The 23,821-nt window shown below is 41.6% G+C and overlaps 1 protein-coding gene and 1 long non-coding RNA gene across 2 annotated transcripts in view; one reads left to right on the top strand and one right to left on the bottom strand.

Annotated features, from left to right (window-relative positions):
- Positions 1–3,936: 3,936 nt before the first annotated feature.
- Positions 3,937–5,220, bottom strand: LOC122841363. Its single transcript, XR_006372379.1, has 3 exons — positions 4,955–5,220; positions 4,096–4,222; positions 3,937–4,019 (listed from the first exon to the last, which is right to left on the bottom strand). It is a non-coding gene; the product is annotated as an uncharacterized LOC122841363 (long non-coding RNA).
- Positions 5,221–15,463: 10,243 nt separating this feature from the next.
- The window catches only part of ephb3a (eph receptor B3a), a 66,492-nt gene continuing 58,134 nt past the window's right edge, over positions 15,464–23,821 (top strand). The window contains exon 1 of the mRNA XM_044133939.1: positions 15,464–16,053. Coding sequence (XP_043989874.1) covers positions 15,990–16,053 — 64 coding nt within the window. The 5' untranslated portion in view covers positions 15,464–15,989. The remainder of the gene's footprint in view (positions 16,054–23,821) is intronic.

Raw genomic sequence — 23,821 nt, 5'->3', positions numbered from 1 at the left:
CGTTGTTGTGCATTTATGCTCGTAATGCTGTATTGTTCACTGTCCAGCAGGACAATGATCCTGAACAAAGCTCAAAGATAAAAAGCAAAGCTGTGAATTAGACTGGCCTAGTCAAAGTTCAGATGCAGTTCTAAATCCAGGTGGTTCAACAGATAATTGTCCTAGGGGAACTGAATGGAAACACACACCACAGTTTTCAGATATTTTCTTGGCTCCGTCCCACCAAATAATACGGACGTTTAGCAGCGTCAATCTGTCGACACCGAGAGAAATTCACGAGCTTCGAGCGCTTTAACGAAAGACAGTTCAATGAAAAACCTCAGTCGTGCTCTCAAATGCCTCTAATAACTCTCCTCACTTCACTTCATAAGCAGGAAGTCAATCAGCTCTTGCTCTGGCTCCCTTTCCTTCGGTCTCCTGTGGGCAACATCAGGCGCTTAAGCTGTAAAACGCTCCACCTTCCTCCTAAGCTCTCACTGTGGATGTTGGCTTGTTGTCGGTGTCAACACACAGCCAGCGTACTGTGGGCTTCGGTGGAGTTTGGAAAAGCTTCGCAGTGGCTGAAAACGTGTCAAAAATAGAACCAAAAGCTTAAAAAAAAAAAAAAAAAAAAAAGGGGAAGGCTGTGGGGAAACGAGTTCAGAAATGGGCTGAAAAACGTCATCCGTGTGTTCTTGTTTATGAGACTCTTCCTTCTCACTGGAAGTTCATTCCGGTTCTTGATGCTTTATTGCGGCTTTTGATCTTATCATCAGTTGCTCAGAGTTGCAGCGAAAGAGGTCACTGGATTTCTGGTACTAATTGGGAAATGGCCTCGAGGGAGCTCGCTTTCTTCACAATAGAAGCTGAAAAGCAAGATGCTGCAGCCAGAACAGGATGAGGAGTCGCTCTCCTAAATATCTTTTTTTTTTTTTTTTTTTTTTCAGCTGGAAGAATGGGACTGGGATCCAGCAGTGCAGGAGACTCTATTTAAAAAAAATAAAAATAATCTCAATGAGAAATACGGGACACAAAAAAAACGTTCTGACATGGTTTACTGAAGCAGCGGATATCGCGATGTCACAGCCGCCGCTTACCTGAACACTTGTCAAGTGGAATACTATATGAATAGAGGCCAAAAGCCTCGGGTTTTCTAGTTGAAGGACATTAATAATAGATGTCAGAAAAGCTCTCGATATGAAATATTTCACCATCTGCATGAATAATATTCAGAAAGGCAGTAAGACTAGCAAGTCAATGACGTGAAGGAACGGCTTGGATCAAACTGGTGATTCCGCTGGGTGAGCACATCATCCCATACGTGTGTGTGTGTGTGTGTGTGTTCAGCAACATAAAGGTTCAATACATTAAAAAATGAGTTTGACAGAATCTGTGTTTAGTTGAGAACAATCCAGTGTTCAGGTGCTTCACATCTTAGTGTTTTAGATCGTTAACCAGAGATGATGACTCTCCACTTTCTTTAAAACACAAGAGCTGAAATTACACTGACCATAGAATTGCGGAAAATTGGAAGGACAAATATATATGTATAAAATAATATAAAAGCTCTCAATGTGAAATATTCACCATCTGCGTGAGACCCTAGAAATTTACTTTCACAAACGGAGCATTGCAGCCTTCACCATGATGCTCCACTCTCCACTTCATTACAAATTGCTTAGTTTTTTTTTTTTTTTTTTTTTTTTTTTTTTTTTTGCCAAATGTAATAAAGATGGGGAAAAAGGTCCAAAGGGAAAGAAGAGGAAGGAGGCGGGAGAAAAAGAAGCACAGAGAGAACATAAGTCAGCATCCTCTTTGTCTGCCTCCACACCTGCAGAAAGAGAAAAAAAGGAAACAAAACTGAGAAACCTACAGAGCCGATCTCTGACTACAATGTGCCAAAACGCCTCAACCGTAGACAAGTACAAGGAGCTTGCAGCTCCAATGAATGAACAAGCTGCCAATGTCTCCTCTGATGATGAGTGCTAGTGGCTGAAATATGAAGATATTCATGAGGGTGTTTAAATTCGCCGCTGCCACAGTTCTTAATGACTGGTAACATGAACAAACGTATTCAACTGTGATTTTAATTGCATTTTGCTATTTGTCGGAAACACTGCAATTGGGGAATTGGGATTTTATTATTTTTTTTACATTAGCAGAATATCCACAACGTTTTGTGCACATTAGTGATGGAAACGTGGACAGTGACATAGCAGTTTAGCTTAGCGCTGTGTTGGGTGCTTCAAATCAGACACCAACTTCAACTCCATCATCCAGCTGAAATTCAAAAATCGCAATTTTTATCACATCTGGCGCAACGCAGGAACCCCCCCACTCCTAACTGAGTGGAGCAGCAAATAATAAATACAAAATAACCTTTTAGTTATGTTTTAGTTAGATTTTTTTAATTTGCGGCCCTCTGGTATACACTGTAAAAAACGAATTTAGGGGGTTATCAGATTAACAATTTAAACTTTTTTTATTTTTTTTATTTATCCATAATAAATCAAATATAAAATATTTATTATGGAGTATTTTATTATTCCTATAATAAAATATTATGGATCGCATCCATAATATTGGATATTATATTATGTGATTATTTAATAAAATTAATTGATTAATAAAATTAACAATTAATTAACAATTAAGTAATCAGGTGGAAAACATTTCCATGATTTTTTTATGCTCATCCAAAGAGTTATTTTTTTCAGTGTATTTATTCTTGCACTTTGACCATAGCCATAATTTTCTGTTTTAATCTAATCAACTTTCGATTAACTCATTAATTAATAACTTGCTTCCCTACACTGTAAAAAACAAACTTAGCGGGTTATCAGATTAACAAAAGAATATCATGTACTTTTAACTAAATAATTTCATGTTTCAAACAAAATTGTGATACAATCATGTTGGATAAACAAGAAATTCAACAACTTCACGTTTATGAAATTTAATCATGTTGAGATAACATGATTCATTCTAGTCAGACTGATATAGTGCTGAAGACGAGTGAGATCACGGGAGACAATCGTTTTTGTCTCAACTTGAATAACGTATTCAAGTTGAGATCAATTTAGTCAGATTCATTTCCCTCCAAAGAGGGTCTAGAGAGATCAGGGGATCACAAGAGATTATGAGACATCACTGTTTTGTGCCTGGGAAAACTTCAAAGAGGTTTTAGTTACACATTAAACTATAGATATTTGTTTTTCTCTGCAGGGCACTATTGGCATTTAAGAACTGCACTGAAACAGTTCTTAAATTTCTTTCAGCATTTAAGAACTGTAAAAAAGGTCTTTTTTAAAAAAAAGTCTTTGAATTAATGTAATTAAATCATGGAAAGGATTTTTACACGATTAAATAGCTTTCTTTCAGCATGAAGCATGTTTGTTTTAGCACACTGCACGTTTGGACGTTGCTGTCCTGGTGACCTTTGCCATGTTCTCACCCCGTTTGCCTACTGTCTCAAAAAAATACGAGCCACTAGCTCTCTTCAGAGAAAAAAAAAATGGTCTCAACTAAATTGCCGTTAATCTTGGTCAAGTAAATTATTTGGTCCAAAGCGTTGCACATTATTTTGGCTGGTTCTTTATAAATTACATTGGGTGCAACTATAGTAAATGAGTTGATATTTGAGCCAACAAAGTTCAGCCAAAACTTAATAGAATAACCGTAATAAAATAAGTTGAGCCAACACAATTGCTTTACATTGGAATAACTTTAATATATTAAGTTGATCTAACACATTTGCTTTAAATAGGTGTAACAGAATTACATGGTGCTGAAATAAAGCAAAGTAATCAGGTGGAAAACCTTTCCATGATTTTTTTATGTTCATCCAAAGAGGTATTTTTGTCAGTGTAGGACTGGGCCCTGAGTGGCACGTTGTCTTGCTCATGTCGAAAAACTGCCACTGGCATCAACATATTTGCATTTCTTTATTAAACAAAGGGAACCTTGACAAGGTTCACTTTTTACCTGGTTCGACCGTAGACAAACCAGCTTCACAAGACGCCTCGGTTTTTACTAATGAGCTGTTAAATAAAAAAAATCAATAAAAAAAAAGTTTACATAACTGAGCAACATCTCCCAGTCTCCGTCCTTCGTTACCCGATTCGTCTCCGTCCCGTTTGATTGTGTCTCCTCTCCGTCTCGGCTCATGAAAAACAATTGTCTCTATTATTTCCTGTCGTCCCCGTCCTCTTCCTGCGGGGACTCACTCTGCTGGCGCTCAAGGCTGCTGAGGGATGCGAGAGCAGAAAATTAGCAAACACACCAAAGCTTGTAATTGTTAAATTGCAGCAAACAGAACCCATGTGGACCGGACCCAAATAAACTCAGAAATCAGCTAAAGCCATGCCCAGAACTTCCTCCTCCTCCCCCCGGTTTATCTAAATTTCAATAGTATGCTCAGTAATGGGAAAAACACTGTAGAAATGTCATTTCAAATAGACCCCAATGTAATCCCCCTCAGCCCACTGGGGTCCATTTAATCAATGCTACAGACATGAGCATGGAGGAGGAACAGTCTGCAAATGGAAGCGGAGTTCTGAGTCAGCTCACAGGAGATTAAAAAGTAGAGGTGGATGAATAATGGAAGAGGAGAATGGTGGGAAAATTGCAGAATGTGGCGAATCATCAATAACGCCTCCTGTGAATAATTCTGAAGGAAAAAAAAAAAGAAAAAAAAAGACTTCAGCTGGAAAAAAAAAGTGTCTGTGCCCGCTGAAAATGAAATTGTCTTAACTAGTTTTTGCTGTGTATTGCCTCACTTCATGGCTGAGCGCTCATTATTTCACGAGTATTTGTGCCTTCGATTACCCGCCATCCTGAACAGCTCCCCTCCACCTCCTTCCCCAACCCTCCATCCTGAGAGTCCTCCACAATAACTGACAGCTTTCCACTCATTAGCCGGGTGGTAGTCGGAGGAAGTGTGCAGGCGGCGCTCGGTGGAGCTCCGCGCCCTCACCTGGAGCTCCTCGCCGCCGGTGACAGCTTCGCGGAGTCGGTGACGCCGGGAGACAAACTCAAACCAACACCAAAATCATAATCAATCGGCGGAGCTCTGAACAGCGCGGTGACAGGCGTCTGCCAGAAGCCCGGCAGTGCCTTTGCCCTCCAGCAGTATCCAACAGGCAGCTTCTTTGTCTGAGCACAATCATGTAAGATTCCCTCTGCAATCAGCGAGGACTCTTTATTTTGGCCTTGTAGCAGCAGCAAACAGGAAACCCAGAAAGATTTTGACAGTTATGTAAATATATGTAAAATCATCCGAATAAATCCCTCTTGATTATTATTATTATTTTTTTCTCCCCTCATTATCCGTCAGTCTCACCCAGCACAAAGTTTACTTCCTGGTGTTTGTTGGCAGATCGTTTTTCTGCCGGAGAGCCTCACGGATAATTAGTTTAATTGGCTGCAGGTCAGTCACGTGACTCGGTTTGTTGAGAGAGCAGACCAAACAGGCGCCAGAAGTAACGATTAGTTTATAAATAACAGCTACGGTATGAGTTCGTCGCGGGGTTAGGTATTGTGTCGTGCAAATGTTTTCATAGCCACAAACCTTTTTCAGTATGAATCATGTTATAAACATAGACTTAAGTGTATTTTCTTAGGATTAGTACTTTGAAGTATCTTCCACCATTGGGAAATCAGGTAGTTAAGTATCATAAATAAATGGAGGAAGATGTTCTGGTCAGACATAAGTGTGTTTCCATCCAATTGTCTGCAAATTTTTTTGGGGGGGGGAAGGAAAATGCAAATAAATGTCTTTCCGTTTACTGGTTTGGAGCGAATCCCCCAGGTTACTCAAAGTAATTTTATCAGGTGTTGGCTTTAAACTTGATGTAGAGGTTGTAATCTAGCATGAACTTTGCCTGGGAGTTGCCTTCCCTTCCCAGGGACAAATTTCACACGATTCCCATCTCCTTTTAGGGATCCATCTGGATTTTCTCCCATTGAAATTAATTTCTCTGGTAGAATTTCAACCAGGATAAAAAGGCGAGTAGAAGGAGAAATTTTGAACAATGTCATTGATTTTTTTTCTTGTGCTGTTTTAGAATTGTAGTCTTCCTGTAGTTTTAGCCATGGCAGTGGAGGAAGTGAATGAATCTGTTCAGTCTGCGTTGGCCAAACTTCCAATCTTGATCAGCTCGCCACTTCCCTCTTCGCAGTGGGAGGTGCTTGTTTACGGCTCAGGCAATTTCTGGTAAGTTTCATAGCATCGGACTGTCGCATTTCAAACGTCACAGCTAAACGTTAGCTATAGGGTAAAATTTAAAACTTAAGCAAAGTCCACACCTCCTGGAAGCAACTGTTTCTCAAGAGTCAAGGGTCCAGATCCTTTGTACGAAGTGAAACGTAGAACCAGGGGGTGCTTTCGACCAGACTATCTTGGACCTCACATCTCAGAAAAAAGGGAGAGGGGATTTCAATAATGTGTTGCTATCTGCCAAGTTGTAATTATTTTGTCACATCAGCTGACACTGACGATGTTTCTTTATGAAAAAGCTAGTCAGTCATGCGACGCAGATGTTCACCACATCGTAACTTGTTCAGCAAGTTTGTTTCTATCTCTCCTTTAACGAGTAAAAAAAACACTAAAAGCTAGCATGAATTTTTTTTTTTTCCAAAATCAACTTAGTTATTTTGAATGTCATCAACCTTTTCTCATGCGATATTTCAAAATGCACCTTAAAACCATTGATGGAAACAGTAACATAACTTTATGGGCTGCGTGCAAAACCCTATATGTGGGTGGAAAGCTACCTGATCACCCTGAACACAACATGCCAGTATGAAGTATGAAGTTGGAACCATTATGCTGTGGGAATGCTGTTCTTCAGACATTGTGCTGGCGGTTCGTCTTCCAGCAGGTAAACGACGCAAACCAGACAAACAGCGGGATGGTTTAGATCAAGTCTTGGATTGGCCCAGTTAAAGTCCAGACCTAGATGCAAATAAAAATCTGTCAACCTCACATAAAATCCAGTCAAAACACATTAAAGTTTGTGGTTGAATTAAAAGTTTGGACTTAAAGCACCGGAGGCGTAATAAAGACGGAACTGGATGGTGTGAAATTCTTGAATGAGCTTTACAATCCTTCTGAAATGCATGTTGACATCTACAAGTACAGACTAAATGTTTCCAAAGCTTTTCATGGAACGAAGCCCATTTTGGGTTAAATTGGAAACTTTATGCACCAGATCCTCCAGGCTAAAGAGGATGTAAGATGGATTTTACTGTTGAACACAGATTATATTTCAGATCCATTTGTAATCCTCTTTTTAAAGGTTATTTTTAAAGACACGAAGCAACGAGAAACAAAAACAACTTATGTTGATGATATAAGAAATTATTTTATTTAGCAGAGAAACATTTTACTATAAAAATATCAGCAGCATCATCGGTCACCTATCTCTACGGTGTCTCTGTCTGTCACGTCAACCCTTGCCACATTCTGCTTCACCGCCGGATCCAACGAACTTCAGTTCTGTTCATGGCATTTCATATTCGTCTCCTCCTCCCGGTTATCCAACTCCACCATCAGTCCCTGCTGAAATAGAATAGAGATATGTTCTTCATTTGTCTTGTTTTTTATATATCCAAACTGTTTTAGTTGTGTTTGTGGATGTATCTGAACCAAAGTTCTGAAAAGAAACAACATGACACCTGTCACACCTGCAAAGCGTATCGTTTCTTGAACTGTTTTGTGCAGTGCCAGTGTACTGGGAGGAAGGGTGTAGCCTTCATAATGAAGGCTCTGACGTTACCATCTGCCAAATCCTATTGGAGTGACTCCAACTAACAGCAGCCTGACCTATTTTCTGATTGGTTCTTGACCACTTGTGGCTCTCAAAGCATGGACCCACATAACACGAGTTTTTAGAGTCTCGCAACATTGTTCGTGAAGAATAGTCAAAATATTATCATCTGATGAGGCACACGAAGAAGTGCTTTTCATGGTTTTTCAGTTTGACTCTTTCCACAAACTTATCAGGCTTTCCTAATTTTAACTGACTTAACGTTTGCAGGCCTGTCCAACGGGCAAATGGAATACAGCAAAAACAACAAAACTGAAGTTTCAGCATAATACAAGACGAGAGGCACTGAGTTGAATCTGATTCTCGACAGAGCAGCTCCACAAAAAGACCCCTGCCGACTTCCCAGGGCCGATTTAAAACATGACAGATTGTCTTTTTATGACAGCTTGACAAAATGGTGGGAGACTTTATTCTCAGCGCAACATGATATGAACTTTACCATCAGTTTCCATCAAGCGGAGGATAAAAAAAAAAAAAAAGGTCCTCAAAGCTCTGAAGAAAAATGAAATTGTGACTGCAAACTAAGTTTTACACGAGAGGAGATCAAAGGCTGCCTAACAGCTTGTACACGACGGTTTATTATCGTTCTGTGCTCAAGTTTAGCTTCGGTATTTCTTTGGATTTAAAGAGGAATAGACTCATATTAAACATGCATTCAGAGCACATTCTGTTAAGCCTGTGGCCTGAAAGAGAATCTTATAAAAAAATATTCTTTTGATTAACTTACAGAAAGCCCGACCCCCAACTGTGTTTTTCCCCAGCAGTGGCCTTTCAGTTTGTAATTATACTAAATTATGAATCTGTAGAATGAATATGGATTTTGCCCTTTAAAAAAAAATAATTCATTTTATATATGTATATATATTTAAGTGCTGCATGGGAGAAACACATAACATGCAAAGAACTTAAGCTCTCAGGATTAGGAGCTTGCTGAATTCATGTAATATTGATTTTTTTTTTAATGAAAAAAAGAAACAGCGGCATGTGTGTAGGATAAATCCGCGAGCGCTGCACGCGCCCGAGTCGAACCGGTCACACTTCAAAATACACACGCAGCTCGCTTTGTGGAGAAGTTCTGTTGTCCCCTTCTTGTCAACTTAACATTCCCTCCACCCGGGACTCCTGGGGACTTTTCTCCACGCTCCGTGAAATATGTATTTTCTTCCCCCTTCTCCCTCCGCTCGCCCCCCGCTGGAGCTTAGGAACTGGTTTCTCATCTGCTGCTGGACGGGAAGAGTCTCTGGATCGGCACTTCTTTATTCCACCTGTCAGAGCGGCAACAGAGGCGCGCGCCAGCCGGCCCGCTGGTAACGTCAGTGTAGCTTTGGGATGTACATTAGCTTACCTGTTGATCCTGTCTGAGCTGGGGAACTTTTTTTTTCCTGCTGATGTAACACCTGAACACAGAGCATGGATGAACTCTGGAATATTTCATATGCGTTTTTTTCCCCCCTTTTGCTGTCTAGACCCATTCATATGTCTTTACGTGAGTTTGGCATGCAGACCAACGTTATTATAGCTAGCCAAAACTAGCGAAATAGCAAGACCTTAAATTTCGTCAACTCAAATAAATAAAAACGGTAATTAATGGGGAAAAATAATAAGTGAGTGGAACTATACGCGGTTAAAAGACTAAACTATATTAAACTATATATGTTCCGTGTTTATTAATCTGTTTATTGGCTTATTGAACTGATGTGAAATTGATTTGTGTTTCCCTACACTAGAAAATTAAGACACTCCATAATCCTCTTTACTCTAGTCCCCAAAATGACGACAGAAAAATTTAGGAGAAAACACCAGTTAGCTGGCTGTCCAACAATAATTGAACACATTTTTTGAAAATGACATCTTCTGCTGAGTGTTCAATATCCAATCAATGTATACATAATCACAATACAATACTTGACCTTTTTGAATTCTGTTGCTACCACTAGATACTAGTAGCAACAACAAGTATCTAGCAGTAGTTACTAGTTACAGAATAACTAGTAACTACTACTAGTTAAAGTATAACTAGTGACTGTGAGTTTTATTTCATTGTGACTTTGTGTTTGTCTAATTCAGTCAATAATTTTTGAGTGTGTTTGCTAGTTTTTAAATTATGAATTAAAGGTTTGGTTTTCATTGGTTATGCTAAGTAGTACTACTAGTAGCACTAGTTACTGTAGTGCTGGTAAATAATACTAGTAGTATACTATAACTGAAAACTAAACTAAACAATATTTAATTTATAACCTTTAAAAACTTAGAAACACACTAAAATTATTAAAACCGAGTTAGACAAAGTCTCAACTAAATAAAAGTAAATTATAATGAAAAACCCAGAGACTTTATAACTCTGGTACAGATGCAAAGAAATGTATTGACACCCCTGGTGATAAAACAAACAAACAAACAAACAAAAAGCATAACTGAGCTGAAGAGGAGAGAGCAGAAGAGATGAATGATGATTATGCATCATCATTCTGTAGAGGAGGAGTTTTACAAAGTATTGACAGCAGAGGTCAGGGTTGCATTTAAAAGCCTGAGCGCCTCTGGATCAGAGACAGCTTTGGTTACTCCACTCCCACAAATTCCTTTATGCATGCCAATTACATAAGTGGTAGCTATGTACACATAAATGTTAAAGCTCTCTAGTCCTTGACCACACAAGGACACATTTTTTTCCCTTCCACTCATTAACACTGGGAGAGGCAACGTATGCGCCACTGTAGGGAAATTGTAGTCGTCTATTATAAATTCAATGCGTTCAAATGACACACAACCTTTCACGAACTGTGTGATGTTTGTGAGCCAGAAAAAAAGCAAACAAAACAAAAGCAAACCGTCACCCTCCTAACACTTCCTGTCGTCTTCGAACCCAGGACCTTCTTGCTGAAAGGCAACAGTGTTACCGACTGGGCCACCGTGCAGCCCTGATGAAAACATGATCTTCTAAATTAGAATAGAACAGACCAATAAAAAAAAACACTATTTTTCAAAACAGAAGAAGAAAAGAGTATGTTTAATAGCTGCTAAAAGGTTACTTTCTAAACAAACCTCTCGTTGTCATCCCACTGTTGCTAACTTAATGACTTTGTCACTATATTTATAAGTAAGCTGTGGGTTATTGGACAAAACAGTATTTTTTTAAAAATGGTATCGTTCCCTCACTAGACAAAGTTCTAAAGTTAAAAATTTGATCCTTTTCTAAATTTCTCCATTTGCGATTACGCTCCTGCAAATCTCCATATCTCTACCACTGCTGCACTGCTCCCCTCATCTTTACAGGAATAAATCAAATGGAAGTTTATTAAGAGTGAGAAACACGCACAACAAAAGGGGTTGAGATTGGATTTGTATCGGCTTTTTGAGCCATTAATTAGAAACATTCCACACGCCGTGTTTTTTTCCGAGATACCAGGGGGATTGAAAGATGAATTCAAAAGTAGATTTGTACAAAAAAAAAAAAAAAAAAAAATGTCCGATTCGCAGTGGGTCTCCAAGGAGCTTCTTAGAAAACACACACAAACAAGCAATCAGCAGTCAGTGGGGGATATTAAAAAAGACTAATTAGAAAGAACTGTGCAGCAGCAGACAGCGTTTAAAATCACCTGGTCATGATGACTGTACGGATGCCGGCGTGACAGCTGTTTTCTTCTTCTTCTCCACCTCTTTTTTCCCCCCCTCTTTTCTGCTGGTTAAAAAGAGCTGTCCGTCAGTGGTTTCAGTGGCGCGGGCTGACCCCGTCCTGCTGGGAGCTGAACTGCAGTTAATTAGAACACAAAGCCTGAGAGACAAAGGAAGTTAGGGAGGTGAGGACGGCGGGATGGGGAGGGGGGAACTGCTTGGAAGTGTGTATCTGAAGCTTGGGGAGTGGGAGGGGGGGCGTCATAAGCTGTTTTTTTTTTTTCCCTTTTGGGAAGAGGTTGGACTGTGTGTGTGTGTGTTCCTGTGTGGAGACCCAGTGGGAACAGAGGCTCACAGACAGATGAATTGGAAGTGTGAAGGGGAGCACTGTCCCTGGGCTGAGAGCTATACTACCAGCTCACACACACACACACACACACACACACACACACACACACACACACACACACACACACACACACACACACACTCCTCTGGAGCCCAACAAGGGACAAAAGATCACGGTTTGTGATCTGATGTAAAAGGGAGAGAATGTGAGACAGAGAACGCGAAAGGTCAAAGTATGACAAGAACTAATGAGGGAAGTGTCTGTCAGGGTTCCACCACCACTGGTAGACTGGTCAACTGGATCCTGTTTCATAAACTGCTCAAAGACAAATATGATCCTCTCCAGGCAAGAGTGTCTGTGGTGGCACAGAGTTGTAGGCAGGGGCTGGTATGAGTCTCAACTGGATGATAAGTCAGAGTAAAAATGCCAGACTGTCACTGTAGACAGTTCTTTTTTTTTTCCCCTCCAGGGGGTCTTTTGTGGGCTCTAGTGTCCCTTATATGACAGTAGGCTGACAGGAAAGGGGGAAGGTGAGAGGGGAAGACAGGCGGCAAATGTCAGTTGAGTCCGGGAATCGAACCCGCGACGGCCGCGTCGAGGACTCAAGGCCTCTAAATGTGGGTTGTGCTATCCCCTACGCCACCACAGCACGCCCAGACAGCTCTAAATACAATGTGACGTTATGTAATTTCTTTGATTTGGCACGGAAAAGCAGCGATGATGCCTCCTGCCCTTAAAAGGAATTCATAAAATCACACTGCAATATCTCAATAACAATAGCTCAGCAGCATATAAGGATCTATGGCATTTATTTAATTTTCAATAAAAACATACTAAAATGATTAGTTTGAAATAATCATGGTTAATGTGTCGAATAGCATACTACAACTCTATGTAGAGTAACACAATCCATTTGATCAAGTAACTGTTACCTTAAGTCATAAAAAAAATGCTATAAATAAAATACAACTTAATAGAAATTTGACTTCATAATTTAACGCCTTAAAATTGGGTCTCTGTTTCTTTAAGAAACTCTGTCTCTGAAACTCCACCGTCAGGAAGTCATCACAACGTGGTTCTTCTGTTAACCGTTTAACATTTTTACCAGCGTTGCACTGAGAAGTAGCTCCTATAATGAGCTCAGCAGATTCACAGGTCCACCAGGTTTTTGCTAATTGCTGCTGGCTAGTCTGAAGGAGCTGATGGGGGAGTCTCAGGAAAGGGTTGCTCTGTAAAGTCACAGCTCCGGAAGCTTGGAAACGGCAGCTCTGAGGAGGAGCTAAGTCCTCAAAGAGACGCTAGGTCCACCCAGGAGTTTTTGCACAGCTGATTGGTTGCCACTAGAGACTCAAGGATTTCTCAAACATGCATGAAAACAGTCAAGGCAACGGTCCAGGTGTGTTTCTGATGAGGGAATAACATCATAACATGACGTAAAGCTAAAAAAAAAAGTTGGATTTACATAATACTGCCCCTTTAAGAAACTGATATAGGGTGGTTATTTGTATCAGGTAGCTCTGGTAGCTTTCCTAATACAGCATTACATGAATAATGGTCCTTTTTTGCTGAGCTCTACTCAGTTATAAGAGCTTCTCCCTGATAATGGTAATGTGGTACCAGACCATTTTTCAGAACCTAAAATGCTGGAGTACTGACCTTGGAAACCCAGGTTGAACATGTGACCTTAGGTCTCCACCAAACAAACTGGACTTTCTAGGCAGATGAACTAGAGTTTGGATAAAGTGGGCTAGAGGTGGTATGAATGCACCTTAAGTGTCATCCTAACAGCCAGCTGACCTGCAGTGCACAGGTAAAGACGGACTTAAAACAGCATTATTTGAGAAAAATTGTTGGGTGAGGTTAGGTAGCCTTCTTTCAGCCAGTTGACCAACAGTGTGGAGCAACAGGTAAGAAAGGGTCATCACTGATTCACTTCATGCTTCAATGGAGAAAAGTCCAGTCATTTTCTCCGGAATCACTTTTAAATGATTTTAATCTAATAAACAGTATCATATAATTTGCAGTTTAAAACTGAAATCTTGACATGCCCTGATAGGCCTACCAGAAGCTCTTACTCAACCTTGCTAAAAGTTTACTGACTGCTGTAAAACGATTCAACCCATTCCTTCTTTATGTTATCCCTCCTAATATCCAATTACGTCCATAGCAACGGTTCATGCTGAGACTAAGTGAAATCTGCGGGTTTGCTTCTGTTAAATCCAGTGTGGCTGAGCTCAAATCAGATGGTTATTATGGAGTATCAGCCACCCTGGCCACTCAATAACCCGCGGGAAGCGCTGTCTGTTCACGGCTCTCGCTGACATTCTCCGCCGGTATGACCGCAGTCCATTTAATGCCACCATCGATCGGCGCTGCAGCGGCGCTGTGCGCAACCTTCAGGCCGGTGTTAAGCGCAGCGGCGGCCGCCTGGCAGGTACGAGTCTGCGGGCACACTAACAAGTCTCCTTCGCCGCCACCTCCTCTTCCTCCCACCTTAACACTCTTTTGTCCCGCACCCGCTTCCACGCGCGCACACGGCTGCGTCGAGCTCGGTTTAAAGAAGCTTGGACACGAACGGAAGTTTGGGGGGTTTTCGCTACAAAGTAAAAGCCTTATTTTCCAATCAGTGACGTCAGACTTTGTTAAGCCATAGCATCTTTGGTTATGATGAAGTAGCTTATATCTGATCCTGTGTGGGGAGTTTGTTTCTTCTTTTGCCTCAAAGCTAGAGTTTCACAGTAAAGAACTAGACAAACTTTGAAACCATTTTTTCCCCATAGGACATGCTAAGTAAAACAAAAATGTCATATTTCCACCATGTCATTAATACATTTATAAATGTCACATCTCTAAATTTTTAACTCGCAACCTAAATATTTAGCTTGAAATCTAGCAAGCTAACCTAGCTAGCCAACTAATCTAAATGTTTAGTTAGGTTAGCTTGCTAGCTAAATATTCAGGTCAGTGCTAAATACTTAGTTTGAAAAATAAATATATACTTAGGAAATTAAACATTTAGCTCAGACCTAAACCTTTAGCTTGGTATCTAAATACTGAATTCTCAAGTTAAATATTTAGATTGTAAACAAAATAATGAGTGTTAAATATTTAGCTTAGAATTGTAACAGTAAGAAAAATCAAGAACATGTTGACAGTATAGCACCCATTTTTTCTCTCACCACAGGCTAAATAAGTCCAAAATTTGCTGGTATTTAGAGAAAGTCCAAAGTATTTGAGGTTTTTAGTTGCTTTCTGATAGTTATGGTCTTTATAACACCATCAAATAACAGGGGCACACTGGGAGTTTGATGCCCAATTATAAATAAGCACCAATTTATCATTTGACGTTTGTATGTGCAGCACAGTCAAAGCAGTCTCTTTAAGTGATATATAGATAAAATATCATTGTAGGGAAGTTTTCACACAATATTACGTTTCTGACTGGGAAGAAAATATTTCTAAACAGCAGTTTACATTCTTTCCTTCAGCCAGCTGGCCAGCAGTATGCAGCAAAATTTGTGGGAAGGGGGACCTGCAGAGTAAGTTTGTTTCAGATAATGCATTAATTATTACTATATTTTGTTATTTGTGTGCTCTTATTTTGAAAGTCTTGGAAGGAAGCATGGGACTAAATATGTCAGGCTTGCTGCTGCTGAGTCCCCCCTCAGCCCCCCCGCCTTCCCTCCTTCCCTCCTTCACCCTCTTTCGGTCTCTGTTGCCATTCCGACGCACATCCCTCGCAGAGGAGCACCATCCTGACGGAGCTGGATAGGGTGCCGCTTCTCGGGTCCCTCTGCGCAGAACAGGACTTCACCCACCGGGATTCCGGTACCTCGCCTGCACCCCCCCTGCTCCCGCCCCCGGGCGAGCCCTCGGCGCGGAGATGCGCCCCTGGAGCGGAGCTCGCTGTCGGTAAAGTCACACAAAGAGAATGAGACTGTGAAGCGGCGCGACATTCATCACCTCGGAGGAGTAAAAACGGCACCAGCCTGCATGGTTTTATATTGAGGATTTGTGCGCCTGATCGGGGCTCTAAGACACCCCGTATCCCCTCCACTTCCCTCTCTCCTCGGCCCCCCCGATCCCAGCTGAAGACATGAGAAGAAAAAGCTCTGCTGCTGTTGCTGCTGCTGGTGCTGCGGCTCTCTGCGTTTGAGTCTCCAGTCCGTCCGAGGGGGTCCAGTCTGCACACCTTTCTTCATGTTGCAAGCGCCTGGTTTATGACAATGGATTACTTGCTTTGGGTGTGCAGCCTTGTTGTCCCTGTGGTCCTGGCTGTAGAAGGTATGATTCTTTTTTTGTTTTTTTAAATATCTGCTTTTTTTTCTTCCTGTTTGTTTGTTTGCTGCGTATAAACAATAGACTGTTTGATTTCTGGTAACATAACAGGAAAAAATTCAATAAAAAAAAAGAAAGAGAGCCACTGTAAGAACTGAACCAGAGCGGTCCACTCCATGTCTTCAGTTTGTTTATTGTCTCAGTGGGAGAAACCGGACCCGCTTTTGTTTTCCTTAATTAGACCCACTATCACAGCCCAGTTGGTGGGTTAGGGGTTATTCCGCGATGACACCCCGCCCCCGGTGTTTCCGATGCGGCTTTTGGGACTTGTCCCTGTTGCTATTGTCCTTGTTGTCACACCCGCTAGCGGAGCGAGGATGCCCCACCTGCCCCGCCTATCATCCCCACAGCTGAGGAGGTTCGGTTTCCCTCCACGGAAGGCAGCGAGGAGAGGTGGGAGTGGGGGGCAGAAGGGTGTGTGGGGGGGAGGCATCCCTCCGCCGTCACCGTGAGGACGCAGATGATGCGCTCCGGAGGAGGTTTGCGCGCGCGCTGCTCCGTAACCGACCGACCTGCGTCGGGCCGGTGGCTCCTTAAGCACGCACGCGCGCGCGCCCCGCCGGATCAATCCCGCACATGTGTAACATATTAGATGACAAGTGTGTATTAAAGGTCAATGGCTTAACAAGTGCGCTGCGGGCCCTCTCCATCAACAAGGGAGGGAGGGGAGCGTTGCCCCCCCCCCAGGGGAGAAGCCCACCCTCGCCCGCTTCTCTCCGCTTCACCTCACCTCACTCCCCTCTTCCTCTCCCCCCATCCAATCTGCCTCTGCTGGACCGTGGCCAGCTTGATCCCTCATCAGTTCTGGTGTCAGCGAGTAAATCAATGCAGCGGCGGCAGCACTGAGAGTCCCAGTGGGCTCCCCACACAGAGACGATCAGCACACTCCCCCCCCCCACTCCACACCCACTCTCTTCCCCAGGCCAGAGCCCGTTACTCAAAGCTCAGGGGTTAACTAATGTTTGTCCTCTGAGGATAAACATGAAGGGCAGATCATCAGATGGGTTTAAATGAGCTGGAAGACAGGCAGGCGGGCACAGCCATTTTTTTCCTTTTTCTCCTGCAGGTTGCTGTTGGCATGATTGTGGCATCCTGGTTTTTTTTGTTTTGTTTTATTTTTTTGCTTGAGTTTGTACAAAAGCTGGGAGTTTGAAGGGGAGGGATTATCACGGGCTCTACCAAGGAGTGAGAGACACAAAACGACAAAATAAAACACACACGCACACACTCACACACACACACACACACACAAAACAACAACAACAACAACAAAAAAAAGGCGAATGAAAAATACAATTTTACATTCTTGTAACCTTGCAGCTAAAAGCTCCAAAATATACGCAATCTATTGGATTTTGAAATATAAAGAAAGCAATTATTGATGATCTGGTTCATATGAAGCAGATTGCTTTTGGGGTATAGTTAAAGTCTATTACAAGTTGAGTCGTTTTCGTCACCTAATTTTGGTTTTGCTGATAAACCAACGGTGGGTGATATGGACTTTTTCCACAATATTTTCTTGTGCTACTGCAATAAAAGTGAAAATAAAATCCTTTTTCCCCTTTTTTTTAGGCTAAGACTGCATCACACAGCAATCACAAAGAGGTGGATTTATTTATTTAAAAAATGCCTTAGGTCACTGTGACCTATGTTTTACCCTCTTCCTTAGGTGACAGTCACCTAAGGAAGAGGGATTTGAATCATGCAGTAACTATATTTGATCATAGTTTCAAATGTATTGATTTTTGTCGAAGCGGTCATTGAACAAACAGTGGAGAAAAACAGTAAAACTAACAACATGAGCAGCTTTGTAAGGTTTTTGAGCATCAGAATTTATTGCGGCAACCATAAATCAAAATTCTTATTGCGATAAGAAATGTATCGTGATAAATGATAAACGATACGATAAATATCCACCGATGTGACGAATCTGTGGAATTTTTCTAATCTGTATGAAGTAATTTCACGTTAGTTGCTCATGAGGGCCCCCTGCAGGCGTGTTCCCGCCTAGGCAAGGCGGGAACCTGCCTTGGGCTGGTTCTGCTTCCTGTTTGCAGTGAGCTACATTGGTGCCTTACCTCCTGTTTGCACCACCAGACTGCAGTAAAGACCTCAGCGTCTTTGACATTTTTATGTTATAATTCTCTCATTTACAGTCAGCGTTTACTGTCCTCTCATTTTAAAAGCTAATAAACCAGATGGATGAGCTCTCGGAAAGAGACTTTATAAAGCAATCTGAAGGATCTACGTGTGTCTGTGTGTTTTGGCAGTTTTTTGTTTTTTTTTCTCCCTCCCCCCATATCAGCAGGAGCGATCAGATTCTTCTGCTCTCTCAGTACGTCTTCACATCGAGTCAAACCGTTATTTGCTGACCTGTAAAAGCAGATTCGAGCGGCCGCAGAGAAAGACTGAATTAGGTCAGCTCAACTTGTTCAAAGAGCTTCTCCTCAAGCATCAAGCTGAGGATCGGTATCAACTCTAACCACTGTGGTTCACTCCAGAGATACGCATTCCAGAGCAAAGCAAAGCGCGTAGGCAGGAGCCTGTGTGACGTTCTCATGTGATAATCTCGATTTAAAAAAGTACAATATTTTGACAACATCCTGGCATTTATTAAAAAAACAAAAATAATAAGTGATCTAATTTCTTTGACCTAAAACACAAATGTTCCAATTAATCCCAATTAATTGATTTATTGCGACAGGCCTGTGTAATAACATGCATTTTTTGCTCAAAATATACATTTTAGTGTTCTGCTCTTTATAGTTAAAGTCAAAAGTATAATAAGTGTATATTAGCTTATTAATTAGTTGAAGTGTCCAGTCAGTCAAACAGTGTTAGCTTAATAGCACTGATGGTTTGTACGCTCTACTTTTCACAACTGAAAGTAATTCCAAACTGGTCTTTCTTGCAAAGTGTATGGCAATCTAGAGGCGACGTCGCAACCTTTACTTTTGTTTCCTAAGAAACTTACACGACCATCCTCTGCACAATTGGTGCATGTGAAATTTCAAGTTTGTACGCGTCGAAGTTCACGCAGGCCAGTGACGCGACTCAATAAAGTTGCGTCACTGGCCTGCTATCGCGTCTGGTGTGTTGGGTTCACCCCGAGTGGCAGAAACGTTGCGTCTTTTGCTGTCGTTCGTTGCTTCTCCAAGTTTCGAGCCCATTGGGGTCGGAATGCAGTAGCGGTCCTTCAGCCATCTCAACAGCAGTGTGCAGCAAAAGCTGGATGAGGGGCAGATCTGCCCTACAGAAGCAGTTTCCTCACAGAAAATTGCAAAAAGAAAACCACTTGTACATCAATTGCACCCAGTTCAATGTGTCAGCTATAAAACTTGCTTAATCCATCTTAACTGTCACTGCTACTGGTGTATAAAAATCCCTAAGTAAAATAAATTAACAACGCTTAGCCTGTAGAGGGAGGGGAGGCAAGTAAAGTCGGAGATGGAAGTGGGCTTTCATCTCCGTGTTTAAAGCCCGCAAGGCTTCAAACACACTGAGAGAAATCCTGTATATGCTTCAAGCATTCTGCATTTAGAGGTGAGTGAAGCTTCTGGAATTAGCAACATTGATATTGAGCACTTATAGCTAACGGTATTTGTCCCAGCTGCATTGATACTAGAGCACATGTCCGGTTCACATGGCCTGTCTGGTGATCAAGATTTTCATGCTACAGTGCTAAATGTGTAGGAATGTGATGTGAGGGTTATTTTCCAACATCTCGTCTCTCAATTGATCACCAACTGTCTTCTATTGAAATTAAATGCTGTAGACGGCAGAGAGGTGATTGGGGTAGTAAATAAGAGTGATGGCTTGGAGTTTGAGCACCAAGAAATGTGTTCAAAAAGCAGAATTAGTTGTTCCTGTAAGCAAGAGAAAACATTACGGCCCTTTTTTCGAGGCATTGTGCAAAAACAGGTGGGGGTGGGGCAGATACTGTGCGACTTTATGCTCAATAGTTAGGGAAAAAAAACAAAAGTTCTTTCCCTGTCATCTCATTAAAGGACATTATAAAAAAACCTTGACCCAACACACGCCGACACCCCTACAAATGTCTAAAAGCTGGATTAATTTTTCCCCTTCATTGCCTGTTGATCATCACTGATCAATGGTGATGATGCTATTTTTTTTTTTTTTCTTCCCGTGAATATTTCATGTGTTTGCTGGCTGTCTCCAAGTGTCAGTGCGATACAAGGGATGCCTCCCCTTTCATCATACTCCCCCCCAGCCCCCTCTCTCACAAAGTGAATAAAACATCAGCATGCATGAGCTCCCCAAGCACTTGGAGAATACAGAGTTGTGTGGCATTTTGGCTCCAGCGGGCGATCAGCATAAAAAAAAAAAAAAAAAGAAAAAAAAAGCAGCATTAAATGCCACTAGTGGTGATGCTCTAAAGTTCCCACTACTGCATTGTTTTCTTACCCCAGGGGGTGAATGACTCCACCTCTGCTGCAGCTTTATGAGTGAGGTGGAGAGCAGTGAGGTGTTGGGGGGGCCAGAAATCTGGATTTGAGTTGTAGCAGTTCTGCCTCTCTCAGGGGTGTTGTAAATTTACCAGGAAGGGGGGTGGGGGGAACTGTGGAACAAATGGGATCTTTTTCAACCTTAACTGGTCTCTGGGAATTAGTGAGTCGACACGCTTTGGAGAGGAGAGTTACTGGCTGACGGAAACCCCTTTTTATGCTGCCATTTCAGTGTTTTACGGCGGCACATGAGCCGGGAGTCGGCTCTAAGCTCGAGGATAGGCATCATTATCCTCTCTCGCGTTGGCTGCGAGGTTTTAACGGCTTTTGTGACTCTGTAGGTCTGCGAAAATGGGCCACGTTGGGTACGTCTTCCTAAACGCCGTCAAATAAGTGCCGCATAAGAAGAAAGGACATTACATGGATAAATAGGGATGTGTTGAATAAATAAATGCACCTTGGAGAAAATAAGTGTGGAGAAATTATTTTGTAGCTGTAAACATTAAGAATCCCCTTTGATGTACGACAAAAATCAGGTCAACGCAAATTAGCTCAACAATAGCTGATATTTTAGAACCATAGGGCAAAGCATATTTTTAGGCACAGTACCAGATTATATTGTTCATTATAACAATAATATTAACAGTAATATTATTGACAGCTGTGGTAAAGGGGCAGTATTATGTATTCTGCAAACACGTTGGGCCAATTTATAGCACAATCAAGTAACCATGTTGTCTTCAGTTGCTTGATGTCCCTATGACTTAAAAGAAATTGTACTGTGTAGTTTATAGTTTATCGCCTTGAAATTGGGCCTCTGTCTCTTTAAGAGGCTCCTGCTCTTCCAGAAACTCCGCCTTCAGGAAGTCATCACAACATGGCTTCTCTCTTAAAACCTTAACAAAGTTTATTCCAGCGTTCAGCCGAAGCGTAATGAACTAAGGAGTTTCAACAGATGTTTGCTAATTACAGCTGGCTAGTCTGAAGGAGTTGAATGGGGGAATTGCAGTAGAGGGCTGCTCTGTGTGGCAGAAGCTTGAAAGCTGCAGCTCTGAGGAGGAGCTGCGTCTTGAAGGCGGGGCTAAGTCCAACCAGGCGTTTTGCATAGCTGAATGGTTGCCATGGAGATTAATTGATTTCCCAAACACGCACGAGTAACACTCCAGGAGTTTTTAATGAGGGAATAACATTACATGGTGTACAGCTCAAAAATATCTATTTTACATAATACTGTTTGTGGTTACACTGATGCCTATTTTGGCCTATTAGACAAAATACTGCGGAAAAGACAAAAACAGCAAACTACTAAATTACCTAAAAGTGAAAATGTCTCAGAAATAGATATGTCCTTTAGCATCTTCACTTTGAGGAAACTGAGGCTAGCTTGGAAGCTAACGCCTAGCTAATGGCTATTCAGTTTGAAACCAACAGACAATGGCAAACTGACTCGTTTTAGAAAAAGATTTATCTGGCACTGGAGGTCTTTACTAATCAGCAATTAGGGTTTGTAGGAAAAAGGGGAAAACATGAGGACTTTGAAGACTTCTTAAACCAACAGAGACTCCGAGTGCCGAGCAAACCTCTACTTTACTGTGTCATAGTAAAGTAGACACAGTAAAGTACAAAAGCATTCATGCATATGCTTATATAACTGGCTGGTACACGTGGCCAGAGTCACACGTCTTTAAAATGAACTGTCGACTACACTGTAAATAACTCTAATAGAAATGTGAGGGCGATTTACAGGTTTATAAAATAGCGTTTGCATTACTACTTGTTTTCAGGTGGAAGTGGGCTTTCATCTCCGTCCTGATTCTGACTCAGAGTTTGCTCAGAATCTAAACGACCGTTTCATTAAATTAAAGCCATTAAAATCAACTGCAGGCAGGATATTTACTGGTAAAAAACTCTTGCAGGCCACATCAGCCCTCTCTGTACCGTCTGCTGTGACTTACTCTTTTGGGGTCGTTTAGAAACTGTTTGCATTATTTTTTTCACTTTCCACTCATTTTCATATACAGGTTAATTTTTGTAGTTGATTTTTTTCATAGATGACCCGAAATGCTGGTTGAATTTATTCATGGGACAAACAATCCAAACCAACCTGATGCTATGTGGAAAAATAATTGACCCCTAAACCTAAAAAAATTGGTTGCTAAACCCTTGAAAGCAATAATTGCCATCAAGCATTTGTGATAACCAACGTTGTGTCTTTAACATTGACGAAGAGGAGTTTTGGCCCAGTCGTCTTTGCAGAATTGTTTTAGTTGAGTCACACTGAAGAGTTTTTAATCATCAATGGCCTGTTTGAGGTCAAACCTCTACGCCCTAATGGGATCTTTGATTAAACCACTCCAAAAGCTTCAATTTATTTTGCTTTTGGGCCATTCAAAAGCAAATGATCCGATTTGCTTTTGAATCCAGGTGCTTCAAATGACCATCCAGCTTAGGGCCCTGCAAAAAGTCATCCTGAAATGGCAAGCTTCAGTCCTGAACTTGAAACACTGAATGCTCTTTTACATTAGTGTCTGAATTGCCTGTTTTGAAGCAAAGACTTGTTGTCAAGATAGTTTGGTGTTTTGCCATTAGAAACAAGGAGAACCTGTGCTAAATAAGCACTAGCTAAAGTTTAGCGGTCGAATTAGTTTATTGTACAAAATCCCATATACAACTATACTGATTGAGATTTCTTAAATTTGCTGATAGATGATGAGTGTCCTTCTGAATGTATTTCATTTAACTGTTTCCGTCTGTCGCTGCCATGTTTCTGAATGACTTGTCAAGTGAACAAGCTTATTCATGTGTGACTTTAATTTCTTATTTAAGAGAAACTCCGCAATATCGGCAAAGATGTACCCCTACAGACATTTGCACACCTTGGCATCAAGTAAGTCTTTTCAGCAAGTCTAGCTCAGGCAGATTTTAACTCAGCGTCCCATTTTTCCCCGACTTCACCTAACTTTTTTTTTTTTTTTGCTAGCAGTGAAGCTTTAACCTACAACAGCCGCGTGGGCTCGATGCTGCCTCTGTTCACACGGGGTCTTTAACCCAGCTTTTACGGAGGCAGCGGCGTCGGCCTGCAGCGTGTGCGTGTTGCGAGACAGAGTCCGCTTAAAGCAGCAGCAGCAGCAGCTCAGACCTTCGGTTTGCTGAGGGTGACTGATTCTGCCTCTGTTGCCTCAGGGCACCTGGGAGAGATGAGGCAACGGGTGTGGGCCGACGCGCCATATCGCTCGCTTGAGGGGCGT

The sequence above is a fragment of the Gambusia affinis genome, linkage group LG12 (assembly GCF_019740435.1).
Source record: "Gambusia affinis linkage group LG12, SWU_Gaff_1.0, whole genome shotgun sequence".
NCBI classification, from domain to species: domain Eukaryota; kingdom Metazoa; phylum Chordata; class Actinopteri; order Cyprinodontiformes; family Poeciliidae; genus Gambusia; species Gambusia affinis.
Note: the sequence above shows the minus strand (reverse complement) of the source record. Positions and strands in the feature narration are given on the sequence as shown.